This window comes from Aythya fuligula, chromosome 11, assembly GCF_009819795.1.
Source record: "Aythya fuligula isolate bAytFul2 chromosome 11, bAytFul2.pri, whole genome shotgun sequence".
NCBI lineage: Eukaryota > Metazoa > Chordata > Aves > Anseriformes > Anatidae > Aythya > Aythya fuligula.
Window position 1 is genome coordinate 18,853,223 of NC_045569.1, and position 22,362 is coordinate 18,875,584.

Sequence of the window (22,362 nt, forward strand, 5' to 3'; positions counted from 1 at the left end):
AGCGAGGCGGCGCCGGGAGGGAGGAGGAGGAGGAGGAGGAGGAGGAGAAGGGGGGGGGTGGGGGGGGTGTTTACGGGGCGGGCGGCAGCGGCGCCGCCAGCCAGGGCCAGGCCTCGGCAGGGGGGGGGGGAGCGGCCGGGCCGGGCTAGGCCAGGCCGGGCCGGGCCTCGTCTCTCCTCTCCTCACCTCAGCCGAGCGATAATGTCCGCCTGCCACTGCTGCGCCGCGGCCGCGCGGCTGCTGGGCTCTGCGCGGAGAGGTAACCCCTTCCTCAGCCTCCCCTTCCTCCCCTCCCTCCTCCTCCTCTCAGCTCGGGCCTCCTCCCCGCAGACCAGCCCGGCCGCCATCAGAGCCCTCTGCCCCTTTTCTGGGTGTTTTTTACCTCATGAATCCCGTCCCGGCGGCCTGGGAAGGGGCTGTGGGGGAAAGGGGCTCTCCGTGGGGTGTTTCTGTGGGGTGGCAGCGCGCAGCGAGCCTCCGAAAGGGTTTTTTTGGGTGCGGGTCGCGCTGTGGGGCTGCGAAATGCAGCTGCATGGGTTGTTTTCAGCCTCAGCTTGAAGGATTTCTCACAAAAACCTGCGCTCAGTCGGCCAAAAATAGTTGTGACCAACTTAATAGAGAGGTGAGGCTGGGAAAGCAGGAGGAGGCTTGCTGCTTTCCTCCTCGTTTTACCTTTTCTGTCCTGTTTCTGTGTGTCGTGAGCATTGACAGGCTTCTTGTACGCTTCTTGTAGCCAAAGGCAGACCACCCCAGAGTTGGGGGGGGAAATTTTTCCTGCTGCCACCTCTGCAACAAGTTTTTGAATGATCAAACCCTCGGGAGGGGCCTGAGCAGTCAGGGGAGACGATTTATTGCCTTCAGGAGGTGAGGCAACTCCTTGCAGGTGATTTTTTATCGGCATCTCTGACATCACCTGTGCTGAAAGGGTTTGGACAAGTCCTTTAAAACAGGCAATGATCAAAATTTACTTTGGAACTGTTTTTTGTGTCATTTCTCTTTTTTAATAACTAATAGATTTTGTGTTTTTTAGTCAGACCTAAGATTTCAAAGGGATGTTTACAAGAACAAACGAGACTAAAACACAGTTACGGGACAATAAGATTTTTACGTGAGCTTTCTGTAGAATTTATTTTTAAAGTTATTTTGGTGCATTTTGGTTGTTAGAAGAGATCCTATCTTGCGATACAGTTGATGGGTCTGATGGTGGGGTGTTGCCTCACTGAGAGGGGAGACTTCTCTTTTGTCATTCTTCTGATGTCTTTGGGCAACAGATTCTCACAAAATATTTGAGGCTTGGCCCAGAAGTCAGTATTCCTTTCCTCAGCTGTCAATTTAAGGTTGACATTGCGTAAAGGAACTCCTGTTTTATCATAACCTGCTAACCTGAATGCCCTGGATAGAAAACATTGCTGCTACCAAAATTCGGAGGTTTGCTGCGTGTTCTTTAAGCTGTGTTTCAAAAAAAAAACCAGCCAAGCCCTGAGTGCAGCTCGTGTGTTTGAGGAGATACTGCCGCGCCAGCCAGCTGCTCTGCCTGAACACTCCCCGGTACCTATCAGTCGCTGGAAGTTGCCAGGCGTGGGGCTGGGATGGCTTTCGAAAATTTGCCTCTGGGCTCAATTATGCAAGCAAGCCGTTGCGATAACTTTCTTCCTACTTCATTCTTTAGCTGTACAATGAAGTTGTCTAAAAAAAAAAAAAACACCAGAAAAGTCACACCTAGGTTGGCCAAACAAGAAAGCCTCGTCCCTGTGCCTAAATCTGATGTAGCAATAATATTTTTTCTTCTGGCTTAGCCTCTCCATACCCTCTGGAGCTCAGCAGATGTGGCAGGGTGAGTTTAACGCTGTTCCCTAAAGGCTGACCCACTCAGGCTTTCGTAAGAGGAATGGGAGAGAGCTTAAGAGCAGCACACTCGTTGCTGACTAGCCCGGGTCTGCTGCCAGCAGCCTGTCAAACGCTGGAGGTGAAGTCGCACAACTGCAGCCTTCGGATCGATAGTGGCACAGTAGGTAACGTGGCACCTACCAGCCTGGACACTTGTGAAGCTTCATAGGTCATCTGATAAAGTTTTCAGGGCTTTTTATGTGTCATTCTCTTAAAATTAGCCATCTTTGGTACTTACGCAGTGCTTAGCAGTAAAATGTTTGGTGAGGCTTTGTTAGGGCTCTGTTCATTCTCCATAGGCTGAATGTCTCCTTGCAGCAGGAGAGTTGGGATGTTGTTTTTCACTCAGGGAAGTATTTCTTTTTTTTTCCCTCTTTAATTTAGAGGTCCTGTCCCAGTTCCCTTTAGAAGTGGTGACACAAATCCCTGTAAAGGCACCGTTTATGAGGACTGAACCCCCAAGACAGGGAATTACTGCAGAACACTATAACATCTTGAATGCTCGCCACAGTTTGTTCTGTACTGACAAGTAAATTTAGCACTCCTGATCCTTGGAGCTCCCTGGGCGTATTCAGTCAACAGGACACAACAGCTTGTGAAAACGAACCCGTATTTTAAGATTACTTCTGGCATGTAGCAAGCCGTGTGTTTTCACAGGTTCCCCTGTGTTGTAATCTAAGGTGTTTACCTGTGTGGTGTGGCACTCGGCAGCATTTAAAATTGGAAAATATGCTGATCATTAAACATCCCTGACTAATTTACAGACACAATTAATAACCGCAAATTATCCTTAAGTTCAGGTATCTTAAGCAGCATATATCGTAATAAATAACTTCAAGTCATTTGACCCTGTATTCCTGGTTATGACCTGGTAGAAGTCTGAGGGAGTTTTCACAGTCAATTTGGGCTTGTCTGTAGTGCTTTGCTTCTTTATTCTTTTTTATTTATTGTCTTCTAGTCATTCTTACCTCTTCCAGTGCAAATTAACTGTATTTCTCTTGCAATTTTTATTGTTTTATTTCTTTTTAGAAGACTTTTTTGGGCTTTCTGTAGAATTCTGGCACTTCTGATTTAACAGATTAAAAAAAAACAAGCCTGAACAACAAGTTTTTAATTATTTTTGCTATATAGTTCTTCTGTGGGTAGCAAGCAAGGAGCTCCTGTCGAGCGCATAAAGCAAGTAAGAAATGTGGCAGTTTGAATGAAAGAAAGATAAAAGATACGGATTCCAGACTCGTCTGTTTACGTTGAGAGATGTTGCAATCACAGGCATGACATCTGCTGATTCACATCATACCTAGCCATGAAATGTAATCTTACACGCCCGTTAGTTTCTCAATTAGGCTTTATTCCTGTTGGCAATAAGCTGTTTCAACAAAGGTAAGGTTATGCTGAATTCACTTGTGCCTGTCTGCAAAGGGTCAGTGTGTGCCAAATGCAATTCTACCCTTTAATTTTTCTCAGAACAACTTTTTTTTTTGGTCAAGCATTGCTTCAGATTCCTGGAAATTAGTTTTCAGTAGAGTTCACAAGGGAAAGCCAAGTCTGGACGTGTGCTCTGTGTCTCTGAGACACTTCTTTGTAACTTTCCCTCGACGAGGGAGCATTTCATTGATCTTTTTCCACTTCAGTGTTGGAATTATTTCACGGCGCTAGGTGTTGAGTGTTCATTGTTCTGAAGAGCTGGTTCACAAGCGGGATATTTTCCAGTCCCATGATGCAGTGAAACCATGCCTGATATTAGAGGACATGAAATTACTTTCAGGTCATTTTTGGATGATCCAGGCAACATTTAATGAAATAAAGGTCATCACATGGATTTATTTTGGATAACAGAAATTTGGGTGTTCAGAGTTAAGTTCTGCTGCTGCAACTTTTGAGCTCTATTTCATGTAAATTGGTTCTGGGGTTTGGTGACATCAGGGTTAGAACTAGGGTATTTTTAATTGACGTTCCAAAGTTTGGGTCCTCATAGGTAAATACTACATTTTGAACAGATTGCACGTAAGGAAAACACTGGTTTGGGGTTTTCTTAGTGATTTCCCTAAAGACTTGGATGAAAATATAAAGCAGTATATCGAAGTTATGTAAGTTCTGTATATGTAGTCATAGCCAGAATGCTTTTTGGCCAGATGCTATCTAGGTGGTTCTGTTATCTGACAGTGATATCAGCCAAAATGTTCCTACAGTGTAACGGTTGATGAAATTAATATTTTTACTTTCACGTTTTCATTTGTAGGTATTACTTGCGGTCGTACACGTGTCCCTGTTTTAGGAAAGCTTGGGACTTTTGAAACTTGTTCCCTCAAACGAATTCCTCTTAGAAACTTTTCAGAAACACCAGCGTATTTTGCTTCAAAGGATGGTGCAAGCAAGGATAGCTCTGGAGAAGGAAGCAAGGTAATCTCCATGCATTCATGTTTTTCTTTCTTTTTTTTTTTTTTGAAAATGTTTCTTAAATGTTTTTAGTAGATCCTTCCTTACTTAAAATTAGAATCTTGAAATTCTGCTAACATTTGGCACTTCCAATCCAAATTGCTGCAGCTGACAGCAAAGAAAAAAATGTATTGAGTTTGTTAGCAAACTATAGAAATGTTCCATAATGCTTTTCCCAGCTTTATTCATCTTTTTGCCTACCATAAAGGGACACTTGAACTTTGTAGAATATTATAAATTCACAACAGTTTTCAGGAGCTCAGGAAAGAGTAGTAATCAGAACTTTTCTCCTCCAAGTCTGCTATTCCCCAGTAGGCTTTTAAAAGTAAGTACAGTTTCAAATGTTTTTGTTGTCTTAAATACAACTACCAAATCGGTGCTGACAACTTTATGAGGACACCACCTTTATTCTTGCTGGTAAATTTTAATCTCTTTCCATCCTAGTCTTTCTCTATAATTACGGTTAATCAACAGCTTCTTCAGATAAATGATTACCTGAGAATAAAATTGCTCTTCAGTCAGCAAACAAGATTCTGAGAGTTGAGGTGATAACTTCTGCCTTGGTATGGCATGTCATCACATCTGAAGCACTTTCCAAAGAGTTTTAGTCTTTTGTGCTTGAGAAACAAGTGGGCAAGTAAGGTTAAAAAAAAATAAAATAAAATATGGGAAAGTATCTTGGAAGAGGGAAGAAATCTTGTATGTTTCCTGAAACATAATAGCTTTTGCTACTAGTCAAGGTGTAAAGGCACAAAACAAATACAAATTTAAAAAATGTTAACCGTAGACCCCACTAAGCAGCATAACGTGGAGAAAGACAAGTAGGACTCTGTCAGGGAACTCTGCCTTAGAAGTCAGAAGAGAATTTTTCCAAACGATGTCTGAGATGCTTGTTTTATAGGTCAGATCTGCCCTACAGCCATCTGCCAGCATAGCTACATCTGTCAAGGACATGCGGAGAGTTGTGACATCAGGCACACTTAGAATAAACACGGCTGTGATAATGAAAGTACTCTCCATAAGTATGATTTGTTTTCTTATGTAGGGTTAAAATAAGCTGTGTCGGAATGTACTATTAAAACATTCCTGACACAGTTTAGCTTGTTAGTTCCAGTGCAAATCAAACAGTTTTAATGTAGATATGGGATGCCTCTTCTTTGAGCATCCAGAATTGGTAGAAAGGGGAAATGCAGATGTGCAGACACTTCAGAATGTTTGTGTTGTGGTGTTGTCCTGACAATAGTTACTTTGTCGTTCAGGTATTACAATATTCACACTACTGGCTTCCATAAACACACTGCTAAATGCCTAACGTAACAGCTCCACTGTTTGGAGCTAATTGTCTGGAAATCTTTTTTTAGAAGTCCGTCGGTGAGGGAGGTGGTAAAAAGTCAAGCTCTGGAAGTTCTGGGAAAGGAGGGAACCAGCTGCGCTGCCCGAAGTGTGGTGACTTGTGCACGCACGTGGAGACCTTTGTCTGTAAGTTTTGATGGATACTTTCCTTTATAAACAGCCTCACATGTAATTATATTAATGATCTAATACAGTCCTGATAGCTAATTTTTTAAAAACACATTTTGTGATTATTTGAAGTTCTACATAGACTAAAAAGGACAATCTGGCCACATTGGTGTAAGCAAGTATTGCCTCTGTTGATATGTTTGTGTAATTTCCTATGATATGGTGGAGCAGAACATGGTGGTAGTATTTGGACAGCGACTGTAAATATGCATTTTTATAATTGTTGTTACACTTCATGCAGGGGAAGAGATGCTCATGTAACCGTTACTACTTTACTAATTTTTTTTTTTCTATTACGTATGTCGATGTCTGTAATTTAATGTTTCCTTTCCTTGCTAAATAAGTCAGACTAATCCTGCATGTACTGTAACCAAAATGCTTACACAGCAGAGGAATTAGTATATGACAGATGGCTTCCTCTGATGTTTTATTTATGGCAAAATCAGATTCATAATATATTCCAAATAGGAAACAAAGCCCAAATGGAAAATCCGAAACGTATCAGATGCCCGATGTCCAGCAGCGGTAGCAAGCTTTTGTTGAAGTACAGCCCAAATTAATGCCAGTTATGCATTTATGCACCTTTAGGTTTTCCCATACTCCCTGTGCTAATGAGAGCAGCCTAGAACATAGCTGGCAGAAGGCAAATGTCCCCTGTCAGTTGGTGGGGCTCAAGGAGGAAGTATCAGGCCATAATCAGGCTTGTGCACTGAGAAGCTTAAGAGCAGGACAGCATAAGCTTGTTTAATGGTTGTTAATATCGTAGTTGGTGGAAATGAGCAGGTGTGCTTTTATTCACTGCTACCTGTCCAAAACATATTATTAAAATGATTGGTCACTGTGAATCACAAGACAAATCTGTAGTAACAGTATGCTTAAATAAAAGGATCAGTCATCAGTAGCTACTTTTTTTTTTTTTTTTTTTTAATAAGTCTTTATTTGAAGCTGTAGACAACAAGCACTTCTGAATAACGTAACGCCCACTAATGTAACTAGAAATATAGAAATATAATCCTCTGGGATGTTCTATGCACTGGTCTCTTCCTGGACTACATGTGGTTGAAAGCAGTGGAAGTAATTTTAACCTGATTTACCTTCCTGCGAGGTGATTCATGGGTAGACAGAGTCATTCTGAAACTGTCTCACTTCAGCAAGTGCAGAGAACGCATCAGTGGAGGTCGTGCTTTTATCTGCAAATACCATTCAAGCATTTCCCTGGAGTAGAACAGTCACTGGGTCCCTATACGGCTGAGATTCAATTTAGCATGTTTGCATTAGCACTAGGAATCTTTAGGCGTGCCTGAAAACTGTCATACAAAGAAAACTTACTCATACTAATACCATGGGAGAAAATGTCTGGTTAATACAATCTCAGCTTTAAAAGTAGCAATATGTCACTTGAATCGTGGCATCAGAACGGCACAGGTAACGTTGAAACTGGTCAAATTTATCAGCTTGAAAGTCAAAATATGAAGAAGTCTGCTAGTGAATAATTGAACATAACTGCTTCTCTCGTCCTTGCGTGCTCTACTCTGAGACTTCGGGATTTTACAGCCTTAATTTAAAGTCTGTTCAAACTAGGCTCAGTGACACTCAATAACGGAGTACAGTGGACTTTCTCACTCTATTAATTGTTAACTTAAAATCTTTGTTGTCAATTTTATTTTCTTCATTTGCTCTAATTTCTCAGAAATTCCTCTGAGTCATAGTCAAGCTTTCTCTGGATGTGTTTCTTTCTGGCTTGGTCTGTCACTTTGAGTACACTGCTTCCCAGCCAAATCAAAGAACATAAAGCAGCTGGAAAACAAAAGGGCTGCATTTAAGTCTCTTAAAAATACAGATGTTAAAAAAAAAGGAAAAAATAAGTTCTGAAATGAATGGGTTGCAAGTTCTATTACACATGTTGTAACTTGATTTTCAGTTAAACATTTGTTGCTTACTTAGCAAAAATGATGATTTCATCCAGTTCTGGTTTGAATTACAGAACTCTGGAGCCCTAAATGTCAAAAGCCAAAGAAAAATAAGGAATTAGCATTTGTTTTGATTTTTAAATATTAGAGTTTTAGTCATTTTGAGAGGAGTAGGGAAAGAAAATACTGGATAAAAGCCACATTTATTAGTGAATTATTTTGCAGTTAACCATCGAGTGGACAAATCTTGCATGAGTAATTTTTTTTGTCTATGGTTTTCCAGTAATTAATTACTGAGGAAGAATGAAACATGTTAATAAATATTCCTTTGCCACATTTTTGCAGCAGTTCCTGTATTTTGGTTTGTGGAACTATGCGAGGCGTTTTGTGATCAGTGAACTAAGATGTGAGCCTCAGATGCAGTGAAATCCAATAGCTTTAAAGTTGCTTGACATAAGAAGCCTTAACAGGGAACTGCTTTTGCTGTCTCCAGCTGATGCCTTTAGTTCCCATCCTCAAAAGCAAAACTTCCCTGCTACTGCAGGTACCTAACAAGCTACACGCTTCCCTGCTCTTTTTTCCTGATGTCATTTTACCTCATCCGTTTGGTAGGCCATTGTCACAGCCCTACAATTGTTTTCAAGATTAATCCTCCTCTTGTTTTGACTTCCTGTGTGTGTTGTAGAAGCCCAGCATCTCTCTTTGGCAAGGTCAGCTTGTGGGGACTTTAGGAATCTTTATACAAACGCAGCCTCTGGCATGCTACAGTAATGTTGTCTGAATCAAAACCAGCACTTGCTTCTTTGACTATGTCATATGTATTTGCAGATATATTAATGATGCTGAGCTGATTTGACCTGAAAGCTCTTTTCCGTGTTTTTATGTGTCTGGTAACACGACATACGAAAACATGCCAGTAATTTAAGAATAGAAAAGTTGCTTGAAATTTTGAGTGTTCACTTCTGGGAAGATAGCAGTACTTGAACCTGGTTTCCTTCGATTTTGGAGCAGAATCTCAAAATTTTTGGCCCACAGCAGGAGTTCTGTTAAAACTCATTGATACTTGTTTCTAAGATGCTATGTAAATGGTAGAAACTGGCTGTTTTCTCAGTTATTTTGTTAATAAGTTATGAAGTTTGCCAGGGGCACCCCATACATCAAAGTTTCTCTAACTATTGACCCTGTTGGTCCTGCTGAAAATCAGAAAGTTCTTTTATAACCTTCCTGTGTGCTGCTTGGAGTAATTGATACAAATGCACTCTGCACAGTGATTTTTTTCATTGATTGATGTTTTATGAATGCATCAAGTTCTTATAACCTGCTGTTTATTTTCTTTTTCACCATCCCTGTAGATCTGTAAAGGGGGGCAAGTATTCTTGTGGCTATTGCATCCTAAAAAAGCCATTAGCATTGCCTAGGGAAGGACAACAGCCTCGTGGCACTGTAGCCAGTAAGGATACCAGGGGTCTTCTGAGTATTTTCATGTGATGCTCTGACTAAAAAATAGTTCTATGAGACAAATGTGTGCAAGCAGTTCTCCACTGCAGTCCCGTCAGGCAGATAACACCGATGTGTAGTGTTGCCAGGAGAATTTTCCAGCTGTTTTACAAATTTTCTTTGGAGCAGAGCTAATAACGTTGTGGTGGTCACAGTATTACGTGCTGCGGTATTAAATAATCTGTTACTCTTATTTATTCAGCCATAATGTGTATTCAGTATTAAAAAAGTAAAATGCTGATGCCAGCTCTATGGAAGGCAAAACCAAGCTATAAATAAGCAGCTAGTTTATTGCTAGAGGCTGTTAGTAACTCAGCTGGTACAAGACTCTACAAGCCATTTACTAAAAGATTTTTAAGACTTCAGAAGTTCTGACATTGAAGTTCTTCATGTGGTTGTTTTGCTACATTTCCTTTACTATTAATTTAATAAATTTTTTAATATATTTAGTTTTAGTCAGTGTTGTTGCACTCAATTTGTATTTAGCAGAATATAACAGTATTGTTAGAAAAGATCTATTTCAGACTATAAACTTATTTTTCTTTATTTTAGATTACTTCAACTTGGGTTTTCCCAAAGAAATAACGTAGTGCAAGTTCTAGTTTGCGAGTTTTGAAACCAGCCTTTGCAGCCCTTGCTTCTTGAGAAGTGATTCACAAAGTCAGCAGTAGGAGCGTTTGGATTTTGAAAGAAATGTGTTCTGTTCTTGACAACAAAAATAAATAAGCAAATTCTCCAAGTCCTGACCACCTGCTGCATACCATAGCTGGCTCTTGGTGTGTGATGCTGCACTCCATGTCCTGGGCTTAGGTGACAAATTCAAGCACGCTCTGGAGCATCACGCAGCCAGGGGGATGCAGACACCAGGAGCTGCCTTTCCCTGAACCCACTGCATGCTGCCTTTGAGATTTATATTGCAGATTGCTTTCCCACACTGTAGAATAGCCTGGCCTTAACCACAACATTTTTGCCTGCAGGTTTGAGCTATTAGCACTTCCTGCATAGTTAGAAGCCCTCATTAATTTTGCATCTCTCTGAGGTGAAGAGTTTCCTCTACTGAGCTTAGCGCTCCTGGAAAAGTACAAAATAGTTTTTGCTTTCCAGCCCCTTGTTTGGTAGCCATCCTGCATTGTGACTTTGGGCAAATTGCATTCCTTCTGTCAAATTTCTTAGTCCAAAAATTGTTCACCTTAGAAGCTTTAAAAGCAAAGGGAAAGTGTGTGAACAGAGTTGACTGTACAGGTGCTTGTCCTGTGTACTAAAATTCAGGCAGCTGAGTGAATACTGAAAAATCTCTCTTACCGTTTCATTTTGCTTTTTCTGCAGCTTCCACTCGTTTTGTGAAGTGTGAGAAGTGTCACCATTTTTTTGTTGTACTGTCAGAGGCAGACACAAAAAAGAGCATCATTAAAGAGCCCGAGTCAGCAGCAGAAGCTGTGAAATTGGCATTCCAGCAGAAGCCACCTCCTCCACCGAAAAAGGTACAGTTCTTAATGCCACCCTGATGTTTCCCTGTATTACATCGTGCTAGAAGACTTTACTTCTTAATCTGCATTGTGTGCAATGGTCTGCTGTGACATAGCAACAAACAATAAAGGCGATTAGTTCAAGATTAAACCTTTTAGAGCTTTGTGATGCAGCAGACCGCTGATAAAGGAATAAGTAGATCCCATAAAAGTAGTTGGGCTTGTTTTCCTCTGGCTTTGTCCTGTGACTGAGGTGCAATACCTTAATTTCGGCCTTGTGACCCTGAGGCAACCTCAGTCCTTGCTAACCATGGTATCTTTAATTTCCTGCTCTGACCTTATTTTCTACACCCTGATTTTGGCAGCTTCTTGCCGTAGTTGCAAAACGTTTTGTGTGACCTCTTTCTGGGTGAGAATTGTGGCTGGATGGTGTGTGGCTGCAACCTGTCCACTGCTGCCTCCGCATTAAGTCACTTGGTTTCCTTCTTCCAGAAGGAGAAGAGGAAGCTTACTGTGTTCTGCAGTTCCCAGTGGACTGCAATGGTTTCTAAAGCTTCATGTGGCTTCTGGATAGGCCTCTTGTAAGAACTTAAATATACTTGAAATTTCTGTTTCACCCAAATTTGCAAAAGAAAAGGACAATGGTTTCAAATGTTAGTAGAAGAGAACTTGCAGACATGATCTAGTTATATAAGTCCCACCTTTTTTAGTAACCTTATCAACAGGAATCTATTTTGTGTTTGAAATGTTGGTTTTCTATTTCTCTGTTCTGTAATGTTCTCCAGGTTTTGTTACAGACTGAAATAAGTCAGAACTGTTTAGTCCAACTTTGGGGGTTAGAGCTTGTGCTTATATCCTGTTTTATCCCAAAACCACAGGGTTCAGCTTTGCTTAGTTATCAGGATTTCAGAACATATGCCAGAATCTTTGCACACCTTCACAAAATAAAACAACACTCAAGTTTAGTTTTTGAACATCCTGTGAAGTCTTAGCTTTGTCACAATCTACTACTTTTTCTTGCTACAAGGTTGTTTAGAAATGTTACTAATACTGAATCATCTTTCAGATTTATAACTACCTCGACAAATATGTTGTTGGTCAGTGTTTCGCCAAGAAGGTGCTTTCGGTAGCTGTGTATAATCATTACAAGAGGATCTACAATAATATTCCAGCTAACCTGAGACAGCAGGCTGAAGTTGAAAAGCAGACTTCTTTAACACCAAGAGGTTTGTCTGATGTTTGGTATTCTTCTGGTCAAATAAAATTCACCCTTTCAGTTCCATAACTTACATTTTTGGATCTCTAATAGTAGTAGTTTATCTGTTGCCCAGATAATCAGATTTTAGTTTAGTCATGTTTCCCAAAGGAAATGCTGAAGGTCCCTAAAATGATGTTTGATAGACTTGAACGTTATTAGGTAGAACGCAACATTTTCAGAAACCCCTATATATGCAAATTCACTGCATTCAGAGAGTATATATAATCATATAATATAGAGTATATAGCTCAAAAGTGGACCAGTCTGTTTTCACTGCTTGAACAAAGTGGGATAAGCATGTACTGCATCAGTAAGTTCAGAAAATCTCACCTGAGAAACATACAGTTTTACATTGACACTAGGTATTCAGTAACTGAAATGATTAAAATATTTCTATTAAATTTGAATTTCACTGTGTGTGAACTTCTGTGATTTATCTAAATGGTAATCCAGCAGGTTTATGATGCCATGGATATTGTCTGCCTATTACATAGGGTAAACAATAAAATATATAACACTTTTTTACTGGCATGTGTTAGGAGGTGTTTTCCTTTAAGTTTATAATGTGAGCCTCCTAAATTTTTCTTTCTAATCTCCTTTACTGCTTAATGACTTAATCTGCAAGCAACAATGCAGATCACAAAGACAATATTTTGCATAGTGAATTTGATGAATAGCTGCCTTTCTAAACTTGCCTGTTGCTGGCAGCATCTGTTGGTCACCATAGTATTGTTCGATATCTAGCAGGTGTAGTTTGAGCTACTCTTGGCAGTACTTTTGCTGCTGGCTAAGTGTGTAGCTATGTTGATCTAATTTATTTTTAGAAGTAGGATTAGGTTGCTGTCTCCGATTCAAAGTGTACCTTGATTTTTTTTCTTAAGGTGTTTTGTTCCATATTCTGATTAATAGTACACTAAGCAAACAAATCTTGTTCTTTTTTGAATTTACTGAAAGAAATAATTAACTGGGGGGGAAAACCTCTTCTGGTAGTGGTAGGAGAGCAGTTTTGTACCTGGTATAGGAAAGTTCCTGATCCTCCACAAAAGATAAAATGGTGTGCACCCAAAGAGGCTGGCAGTGAATGTTTATAACTGAATGTATGTCAAAGTATTACCAATCTTATTTAGTAACACTCAGCTATAAATGCGTGAGTTTAAGGAAGTCTTTTCAAAATGAAGTTGTATTATAGCATGTTTTTCCTCCTATAAATGTAAACAAAAATCTAATTAGAGGTAATAGCCTGTAAATGTTTTTAGTAGTCATTTTACAAGCATGCAAGTTGACTTTGGGGCTAAATTTGACAGCAATAAAAACTAATTCACGTGGGGATTTTGTGTTAGAAATACCTTCATAAGCAGTTAGGAAATGTATTCAGAAGAGGGCAAGAGGTGGAGAATTTATAAACTTTTATAAACTTACTTTTTATTACTGTTTTCATCCTCTCTCTTAGAATTAGAAATCAGAAGACGGGAGGATGAGTACAGATTTACAAGTAAGTGAACTCTCTCCTCATGTCCTCCTCTGCAATATGTACTCTTTTGGTGTTAATGTAGAGTAGTGTTTAGCGACCATTAGTCAGAAATGCTGAGTAAAAAATCTGTTTTTCTTCTGTAATTAAACTTAGCTGGTGGCATTGAGCATATTTTGACCGAGGTGACTAGGATCTGACTCTATCTCATTGTAGGCAGAAAGCAGGTAGAATGTAAAGTTACCTTTTATAAAGTTGGTTCAGTAATCACCTGTCCATTAGAATCATCCTCAATGGAACAAGTGAATGTTGAGATTTTTTTTTTAACTTAGATCTCTGATGTGATTGTATCAGTGCCGTACAAAGTACGATGTGAGGTAGATAATAAGGGAAGTTCTGTACCTGTTTTCTGCAGGGTTTCTACACTTCTAAGGGGTACCATCACCTTGAACCTCAGTACCATTTATTTGTCCAGGTGATGTCAATCACTTATTTTTGGTCCACCAAAACTCTTGCTGGTTATTGAACTCTGTCCTTAGTCTAGAGTAGATCAGTTTGTAATCCCAGTTACACCTCTTCAGACCATTTTTCTTAATCTTCAAAATTCTGCTCTTCAAGCCAACTAAAATAGTAGTGCTATGGAAAAAGAATATACAGCTCAGATTCCTTATCCACATATGAACACACAGCCTTTAACAGCTGAACTAAGACAAATCTTTAAGTCTTGAGAGCAGGCTTCTGCATTGCTTTTGTAAATGTCAGTTCTTGTACTTTCTTGTCACAGAGATCAGTGGTTTGGGTTTATTTCCTTTTATGTGTTTATTAAAAAGAAAAACTGCAATGTAAATGAGTCAATTCATGTGAGGACTGAAAATTTCTCTAGCAGTTTTTTTAAATAATCCACTGTATCATTAGAAATTCTCTCCATATATGTAGATACATACGTCTGGAAAAATATGGTTGAAACTCATATTTTTGTAATAGTTGCAGCAAATTTGTGTTGCTGACCTAACTCTAAGTTTTTGTACAAATGGGTGGAATTCACAGGAGAAAAAAAAAAAAAAGCTTTTATTATGCATTTAAGTTAATGATTTTATTATGCATTTAAGTTAATGACAAACCGTGTCAGTGCTTCAACTCTACTGTTACTGTTCTTTTCAGAGCTGCTGCAGATTGCTGGGATTAGTCCACATGGTAATGCATTAGGAGCATCGATGCAGCAACAAATGAACCAGCAAATACCTCAGGAAAAACGGGGAGGAGAAGTACTAGATTCACCCAACGATGACATAAAACTTGAAAAAAGTAACATTTTGCTGCTTGGACCAACTGGATCAGGTATACAGCTGCATCATTTATCCGTTTTTTATATTTTTTCTTAGAATTGAGTGATTTTTTTTTTTCCTTATTCTGTGATTATTTCAATTTGGTCTTTGTAAAGCTAAACTGTAAATTCAAAACTGTGATTTTATGCTTTCATGTCACTGTATCAAGCTGAGCTAAATGGCCTTGAAAAGGAAGGAAGTCTGGTCATATTGTTTGGGGATTTTTTTTTTTTTTGTGCCATTGAATACTGACTGATAAAAAGATGTAAGCTTCCCTAAGCTGAAATAAAATGAATGTAAAGTTTGACTGCTTTTTAGATGTCAAGTTGAGATGCTGTGGTTAGAAAGTGATGTGTCACACCTGGGACAGATGACTTAGAGGTGGTTAAAAGAAATGATACCTGTGTGTTCATAGGCAATGGGAGCGTTTGTGCTGTTGTGATAGCGTTTTGCAGACTATGTGGGAGAATATTCACTAAATGATACTGGAATTCTGTTTCTTCCCAACTTCAAAGCAGGAGCAATGGCTCATTGCACTGCACCCTTAGCACAAAGGACTCCGTATTGACTAATATATGCAAGTAAATGGATTTTCTTTTGTGTATTGTATGACATCTTATTTGTGGTACAGTAAGTATTGGTCTTATTCAGAAATACAGCTTGCTGACATAAGCACAGTTTGTGAAAACTGGCTGCATTGGAAAACTTTTATATCATTGTATGAACATGCTGATATCATTTTAAATGTCTAATGACAGTAATAATGATCCTATGGTAAATACTTGGGTTTGTGTGCTCTGAATAATTATATGGCAGTTTTAACATGCAGTTTTTGTTTTACCAGGTAAAACCTTGCTGGCTCAGACTCTAGCTAAATGTCTAGATGTACCTTTTGCTATCTGTGACTGCACTACCTTGACTCAAGCTGGCTATGTTGGCGAAGACATTGAGTCTGTTATTGCAAAACTGTTGCAAGATGCCAACTACAACGTAGAAAAAGCTCAGCAAGGTAAACCTTTAAGTTTCCTGAAGTTCATGAATAGATTGTTAACCTTAGGTGTTCTAAACCTGGAGATAACCAGTATTTCTGTAACTTACAGTTTTGTGTCACATCCCTGGATTGCCACTTTGAAATCAGAAATAATAAATCTGAAAAGAACTCTACATTTATCTTGTAGTTCTTGCTCTTGTTCGTAGCTTTGTTTATATATTCGGGTCATACATTTTTGCAGTCTGAAATAGGAAGGTAGAAGAGATTGCCATTTAAACTGTGTGCTTCCCTGCTTGTAAACTTTTGCCTCTTAAAAAGTGGAACCTTCCTTCAATCCGTTTTCTGTAACTGCAGGAATTGTTTTTCTGGATGAAGTGGATAAGATTGGCAGCGTTCCCGGTATTCATCAGTTACGGGATGTTGGAGGAGAAGGTGTTCAACAAGTAAGTATTTCCGTGGAGTGGCTTTACTTAGTCCATCAAGTCTGCTATGTCAGATAGCATGAGACTGTAGAGTTACAGTTCTTCAGTTTCTTAATTATTAACCTTTGAAACTGTCACCTTTCCTGTTTACTTTCTTCATTCCAAAAAAAAAAAAAGAAAAAGCCAAGAGCAACTCAGGCCTGTATTGCAGAAAAGTCTTAATTTAAAAACTTCTTTGCAGTATCAGATAGCAAGTTGCATAACAGAGGCAAGAATAGATAACACTTTACGTTTCTGATAAAACCCTCAAAGCAGTTCGTTACTCAGTGCAACTCATCATTTGGGTGGGAGTTGCATTAAAAGATTTTTGTCTGTCCTGAGAGCTGATTTCTTTAGACACTTACAATTGATGTAAAGGCATAAGGAATTAAAAATTGAAGGAAAACCCATGAAGATATACACACTATACTATGTGTTTTTATAGGGTACTGCACTTCTTTTTTTAAAAATGTTGTTTATTTCTTCTCTCCTCCTTAGGGCCTGTTAAAATTGCTAGAAGGCACAATAGTAAACGTTCCAGAAAAGAATTCCCGTAAGCTACGTGGAGAAACGGTGCAGGTGGACACAACAAACATCCTCTTTGTAGCTTCTGGTGCTTTCAATGGTCTTGACAGAATTATCAGCAGGAGGAAAAATGAAAAAGTGAGTGTATCAGGCTGAGTTTGAACTGAAATTGTAATCCTGATCACTGTTCGCACAGTGCTGACTCCTGAAGGTCTTGCTATAGTTGTAAATCCACAAAGGTTGTGTGTAGAGCAGTGGTTTTCTTTCTGTTATCTGAGGACCTGAGGTCAAGGAGCCTAAAAAAGGTAGCAGAGAGCAAGCCTGTTAGTAGGCTTAAGTAGCTAGCAGTGGTCTCTGCTTCCACAGAGAAATTTTTAGTATGTGCAAATAGAAGAAAGTTCAAAACTGTTGGTTTTGAACTGTGCTTACTGGCTGTCCTTAAGTGGTCACTTCTTAAACTTTTGTAAAGCCCTGTGTTTCTTAAAAACGGAGTAAGTGACACTTAGTTCTAGCAGTGATAACAGGATATATTTCAGGTGGAGTGTGCCAAGTATGGAACTGCGAAAACCTTTGTATGTCGGTAGAAAAAAACTTTTTTAATAGATAGTTGGAAACCTTGCGTAAATGGTGTTAAAAGCCATCATCTTATGAAAATGCTTAATCATACTTTTTTTTTTTTATTGTTTTGTATACTAATATTTGGGAACAAAGTGTGTACCCTGTTTCTAACTAGAACAGTGACAAAAATCCAAATTGCTGTTTATAATCATTCAGGTGTTGTGTAGGTATTCTTGCACGCATTTGTGTTGCTTCTGTAGAGCACTTCTTAGTGTCACTGTTACCTGAAAACTTCTTAAGATGTGTACTAACCTTTTTTATTTTAAGAATAAACTTTTATTCAATCTAGCATTTCATTCCCCCAGTAAGGTATTAGCATATAAGAAATGGATTTTGTGCCAGGGAGATAATTTTACCAGAAGTAATTTCTTAAGCTTAAATTAATATGTAAATGATGTAATCAGTCACTCCAGTTTTTATACACCTGCATCATGACTTAGTTACATAAAGAAAACTTTATGTAAGCACAACATGTTTGTTTTGCAGTATCTAGGATTTGGGACACCATCCAATATCGGAAAAGGCAGAAGGGCTGCAGCAGCAGCTGATCTGGCTAATATAAGTGGCGAGTCCAATACACACGAAGACATAGAAGAAAAGGATCGCTTGCTGCGTCATGTGGAAGCCAGAGATCTCATTGAATTCGGCATGATTCCTGAGTTTGTGGGACGTTTGCCTGTTGTGGTTCCTCTGCACAGCCTTGATGAGAAAACCCTTGTACGGATTCTTACTGAGCCACGAAATGCTGTGGTCCCCCAGTACCAGGCATTATTCAGCATGGATAAGGTTTGCACTTCTGACAGCTTTTCAATATTATTCTTTATAAAATACAATATTAAAAAGCTGCCTCACTCTAAAGATACTGTGTTTTGTGGCTGAAGAAAACGATCTTACTGTACGTAGCAGCTTTGCAGGAAAAGAAATAACACTGACTCAGATGTGTATAGCCCCTGCTTTAAAGACTGAAATTGTTCCTACATCTTGCTAGATGACGAGGGAGGAAAACAGGCAACCAAACAAACCAGGTTTAACCTGACAATAAGCTCTAAAAACTTGCACATTGATTGCTGAGGCTGTTGTTCTATGAGGAGTTTACATGCACAATACCAGCATTGAGTAAGAACTTGGAGCTCTTTTGTTTTTTGATAGGACAAAATGGACAAAAATTTTTGAACGAGATTTTTGTTAACTCAATAGCACGTTAAGAATTAAGTAGTTATAAGTGAAATAATTAACTAAACTTACTATTTTTCTGTATGTAGTGTGAATTAAATGTAACTGAAGATGCATTGAAGGCTATAGCCAGACTGGCCCTGGACAGAAAAACTGGTGCAAGAGGTCTGCGATCTATAATGGTAAGTAAATCAAGTTTCATCTTGAGTAAATGGTTTCATCTCAAGTAAATGAAGCTACCCATATTCATGTATGTGGCCTTAATCATAACAATTTACAGATAAAGCCTTACTTGGTTTGGGGTCTCAGATAGATACAATAAATCTCTTCCTAGAAATGTGTGTATTCAGATTTCTTCCATCAAGAAAAACCTTTAGCCCTGAGAATCACTTGCTAACCATTTTATTTATTTCATTTTCGAAAATGAAGATGATGGCATACAGAAATTTTTTCTGTTTCCTTGTAGGAAAAGCTGTTGCTGGAGCCCATGTTTGAAGTGCCCAATTCTGACATCGTATGCGTGGAAGTTGACAAAGATGTTGTAGAAGGCAAAAAAGAGCCAGGATACATTAGGTAAAACCGTAATGGGAGTATGAGAACAGATGAATAATACAGTTAGGGATCCTGATGTTTGCCATAGGAACAAGTTTATAAACACAAAACCATGCACACAACCTAAATAGGATCCAATATCTGTATACTGTACACAGTTGACTTAGTGCCTATTCTGTCCTAGAGACTTTGGGTTTGTATTTCTTCAGTTTTTAAATAGAAATTAAAAAATAAACATACATGAAGTTACTTTAAACCTTGTGCGTGTGTGTATATGCCTGTAGAAATAAAGTAAATGATCAGGATCAAAAGATAAGAGTAAAAATCAGAAGTTTTAAATGTGCTGAAGTTTCTCAAGTAGAATCTTTCCTCCTTCTAGCTTCTACCACACTAAGGTATACTTTTACGCATGCTCCAGGCTGCAGCAGTTTTCTCCTCCATTACTCTTACAGCTGTGGAGAGCCAAAACGAAGCATCTATTGATTTGCTGAGCACTAGCTAAAATAATCAATGTGGTAATGATGTGGTAGAGCACTGAAAGCACTGGGCAAATCTACGTTTAAAGGAAAAAAAAAAAACAAACTAATTTTAGTGAACAGGCAGTGGAGTAGAGAGGGAATGGGTCAGGCTTAAAAAAAAAAAAAAAAAAAAAAGAGGAATGATGTTTAGAAACTTCAGCTTGGTTTCTACCTCTGCTAGAAACTTTTGAGTGACTTTGTCCACTGAGATGCATGCTCTGCGTTTATCTGTGTCTTTGATGAAGCTTGGCTCAGCGTACCTCATTTCTCAAAGGGAGTGGTGGAAGCCGAAGGTGTTATTCTTACAGTGATGGTTGCTTTCTGTTATTGTGCAGAGCGCCAGCACTCGTGTTTGCTGAAAAATTAATATTTACGGCGTAAATCAGAAAATTTAACTGAATTTAACTTTTTGATTGATTGATTTTTTTCAGTAATGAGACTGCATGCTAGTAGTTTAAGTGCAAAGCACCATTTTCAAATCAAAAGGTCATTAAGCAGATGGCATGCTTGTCAGAACATTTTTCATCATGGCACTTTACAGGTGGTGTATTTACCACAAGCTATGGAAACTGTCTCCATTTTTTCCCCCTCAATTTATAAAGTATCTGATCAGTTCGTTTTAATTATAGGGCTCCCACTAAAGATTCATCTGAAGAGGAATATGACTCTGGAGTTGAGGAAGAAGGCTGGCCTCGACAAGCAGATGCTGCAAACCATTAAATACTGTCAGAATGCTCTCCTGCATAAAGCGCACTTGGTTATTTCCTTAGGATTTGCCTCTGGCTTCACAATCTGATACTAACAGCATTGGATCTATCTCGGATATGATACGTGATGAGGAACCTTATTAGATAAATCAGATCGTGTATTTTACTGTGACATCACATTGATTTATTTGATGGACATTGTGTGGACTTGAATGGCATAATGTTCAAATATGAATTGTATATTACATTTGTTCAATTAAAATGTATAGCAAATATAGCAACACCTGAATTGCTTTTTCTAAAAACTAAACAGCAATGCAGGTACTACCAGTAGTTAGATTTTACAATAATGTTACTCTACAAATGGGAAAACAAGTTTAATAATTAGTAGAGGGTGAATAAACTACTAGCTCCTCATGTGACTCGCACGGGGTTGTGTTCAGGTCAGTGTTAGACTTCTGCTGGTGTTTGAAACCCAGCGGGTGCTGGAGTGACTTGTTACATGTGGTGTGGGAGGAAGCCCTTGCAACAGGATTTTGAAAAAACTAGGGGACACTTTATGGACACTGCTGGGAGACTTTGCTAAATGTAACACTAGCTTGTTACGTTAATTTGGATGCAATATCAAATACATCCTATTGCTCACCTCTCCATTAGGAGTCAGTTTTAGTCACCTGGAGAACCGTGAAAGAAGGTGAAGTTGACAATTTGCTCATTTTTTCCAGAAGGATAAATAAAATTTCCAGGAATTGGTAAGCCATCTGAGTTTGGAAGAGAACTTGGCATAAATTTTTAAATATTAATGTTCTAATATAGTACATTTTGTTTAACGTATTGGAACTATCATGCATCAATTTTTTGGTGCCAGGTATTTGCCCAACCTATCTTATAATGTTGAGATGAAAGAAGTAAATGTATAATATTTTTGATGTAATCAGTAGTGATTGTTCACATGACAGTGCTTTTAAGTTATATGCTCAAATGCTAGTATTGCATCTTGTGGTTTTGTCTTTGATTTTTAGTCTCACAGCAAGCAATCCTCCCTCTTCTGTTTCACATCAAAATAAATTCAATCCTTTAGGAAAGTCTTTGTAAAAAAACACTAAAGGACCTGTATGTTTTTTATTTGTTCGAGGAATTAAAATTGTTGCTTACAACTTGGTTTTGTCCTTCAGTGATACACGGATTTAGGTTTTACTGGGCCTTTTTAAATTTTAATTCACGCTATTTAAATAAAACTTGCATCATTCTTTTCCATCTAGTAGATATTTTCGGTAAGGAAAGGTACTGCAGATGTGTTGGCCCTGTTCTTCGTTAATTTTTGTCATGTAAATTTTAGGTGATGGTCCTATAATACTTGTGTTCCTACACAGAAAGCAGTTTTAGCCAGATGCAACAAATGCTTGTTAGGATTTCATGTTTTTTTCTGGTTAAATGACCTGTTAATGGTTCAGAAAAAGCTGCTTTTAGAATTGAGGACGTTTCTAAGAGATGCTTAGTCACCTCAAATTGAAATCTGTGGTGATCTGCCTGTAACTTTATCCTCATTTTCCTTTTTGTAGAGTGAAGAACATAACCAACTGCTTTTAACTCCAAATTCTTTAACTCTAATCCTTTTTTAAGTGGAGCTGGGGGGGGGCGGAGAAAAACATTTTAGGCAAAACTGTTGAACAACTTAGTTTTGGAAGTTGTTTCGCCTTATGTAACCAAGAACTGTTTTTAAGGAAACAAATGCTGTGTAACTACAGTTTGTACTTCACTGCTGGCGTTTGAATAAAACAAAGTGGAATACGACAGAGAGAGATGTGTCCTCCGTGAGTGATGCTGGGCTGGACAGGAGTGGTGGTGACCCACGTGTGGCTGGGGGCTGTCTATATTGTTGTTAGACTTAAAGGTTTGGTTTTTTTTTTCCAGATTTTAGCTTTTTTGGTTTTAAATTGATGCAGATGAATGAAGAAAGGTGATGCTGGTGTGACTTAAGGGACTCTACAGTCCGTAAGATGGTACAGTAAGTGCTTATTCAGCACGGGGATAGTCCTGCCAAAGCAC

The 22,362-nt window shown here is 38.8% G+C and overlaps 1 protein-coding gene across 2 annotated transcripts; it reads left to right on the forward strand.

Moving 5' to 3' along the window:
• Positions 1-118: 118 nt before the first annotated feature.
• Positions 119-22,117, forward strand: CLPX (caseinolytic mitochondrial matrix peptidase chaperone subunit X). Of its 2 annotated transcripts, XM_032194842.1 has the most exons (14): positions 119-259; positions 4,127-4,287; positions 5,685-5,802; positions 10,578-10,732; positions 11,784-11,943; positions 13,426-13,467; positions 14,605-14,781; positions 15,613-15,777; positions 16,114-16,202; positions 16,719-16,883; positions 17,850-18,149; positions 18,626-18,718; positions 19,003-19,109; positions 20,236-22,117. In XM_032194842.1, exons 1-14 carry the CDS (start codon positions 202-204, stop codon positions 20,324-20,326), a joined length of 1,881 nt encoding a protein of 626 aa, XP_032050733.1. In that variant the 5' UTR covers positions 119-201; the 3' UTR covers positions 20,327-22,117. The 2 variants fall into 2 exon arrangements, with proteins under 2 accessions (XP_032050733.1, XP_032050734.1); XM_032194843.1 differs by lacking the exon at positions 13,426-13,467.
• The last annotated feature ends 245 nt before the right edge of the window (positions 22,118-22,362 follow it).

Bases quoted from the DNA above. Each gene is read 5' to 3' on its own strand.
- CLPX (XM_032194842.1), top strand. From the start codon at position 202: ATGTCCGCCTGCCACTGCTGCGCCGCGGCCGCGCGGCTGCTGGGCTCT. The intron at 4,288-5,684 runs GTAATCTCCATG...ATCTTTTTTTAG, and splicing joins GCTCTGGAGAAGGAAGCAAG to AAGTCCGTCGGTGAGGGAGG. The intron at 19,110-20,235 runs GTAAAACCGTAA...TTTTAATTATAG, and splicing joins AAAGAGCCAGGATACATTAG to GGCTCCCACTAAAGATTCAT.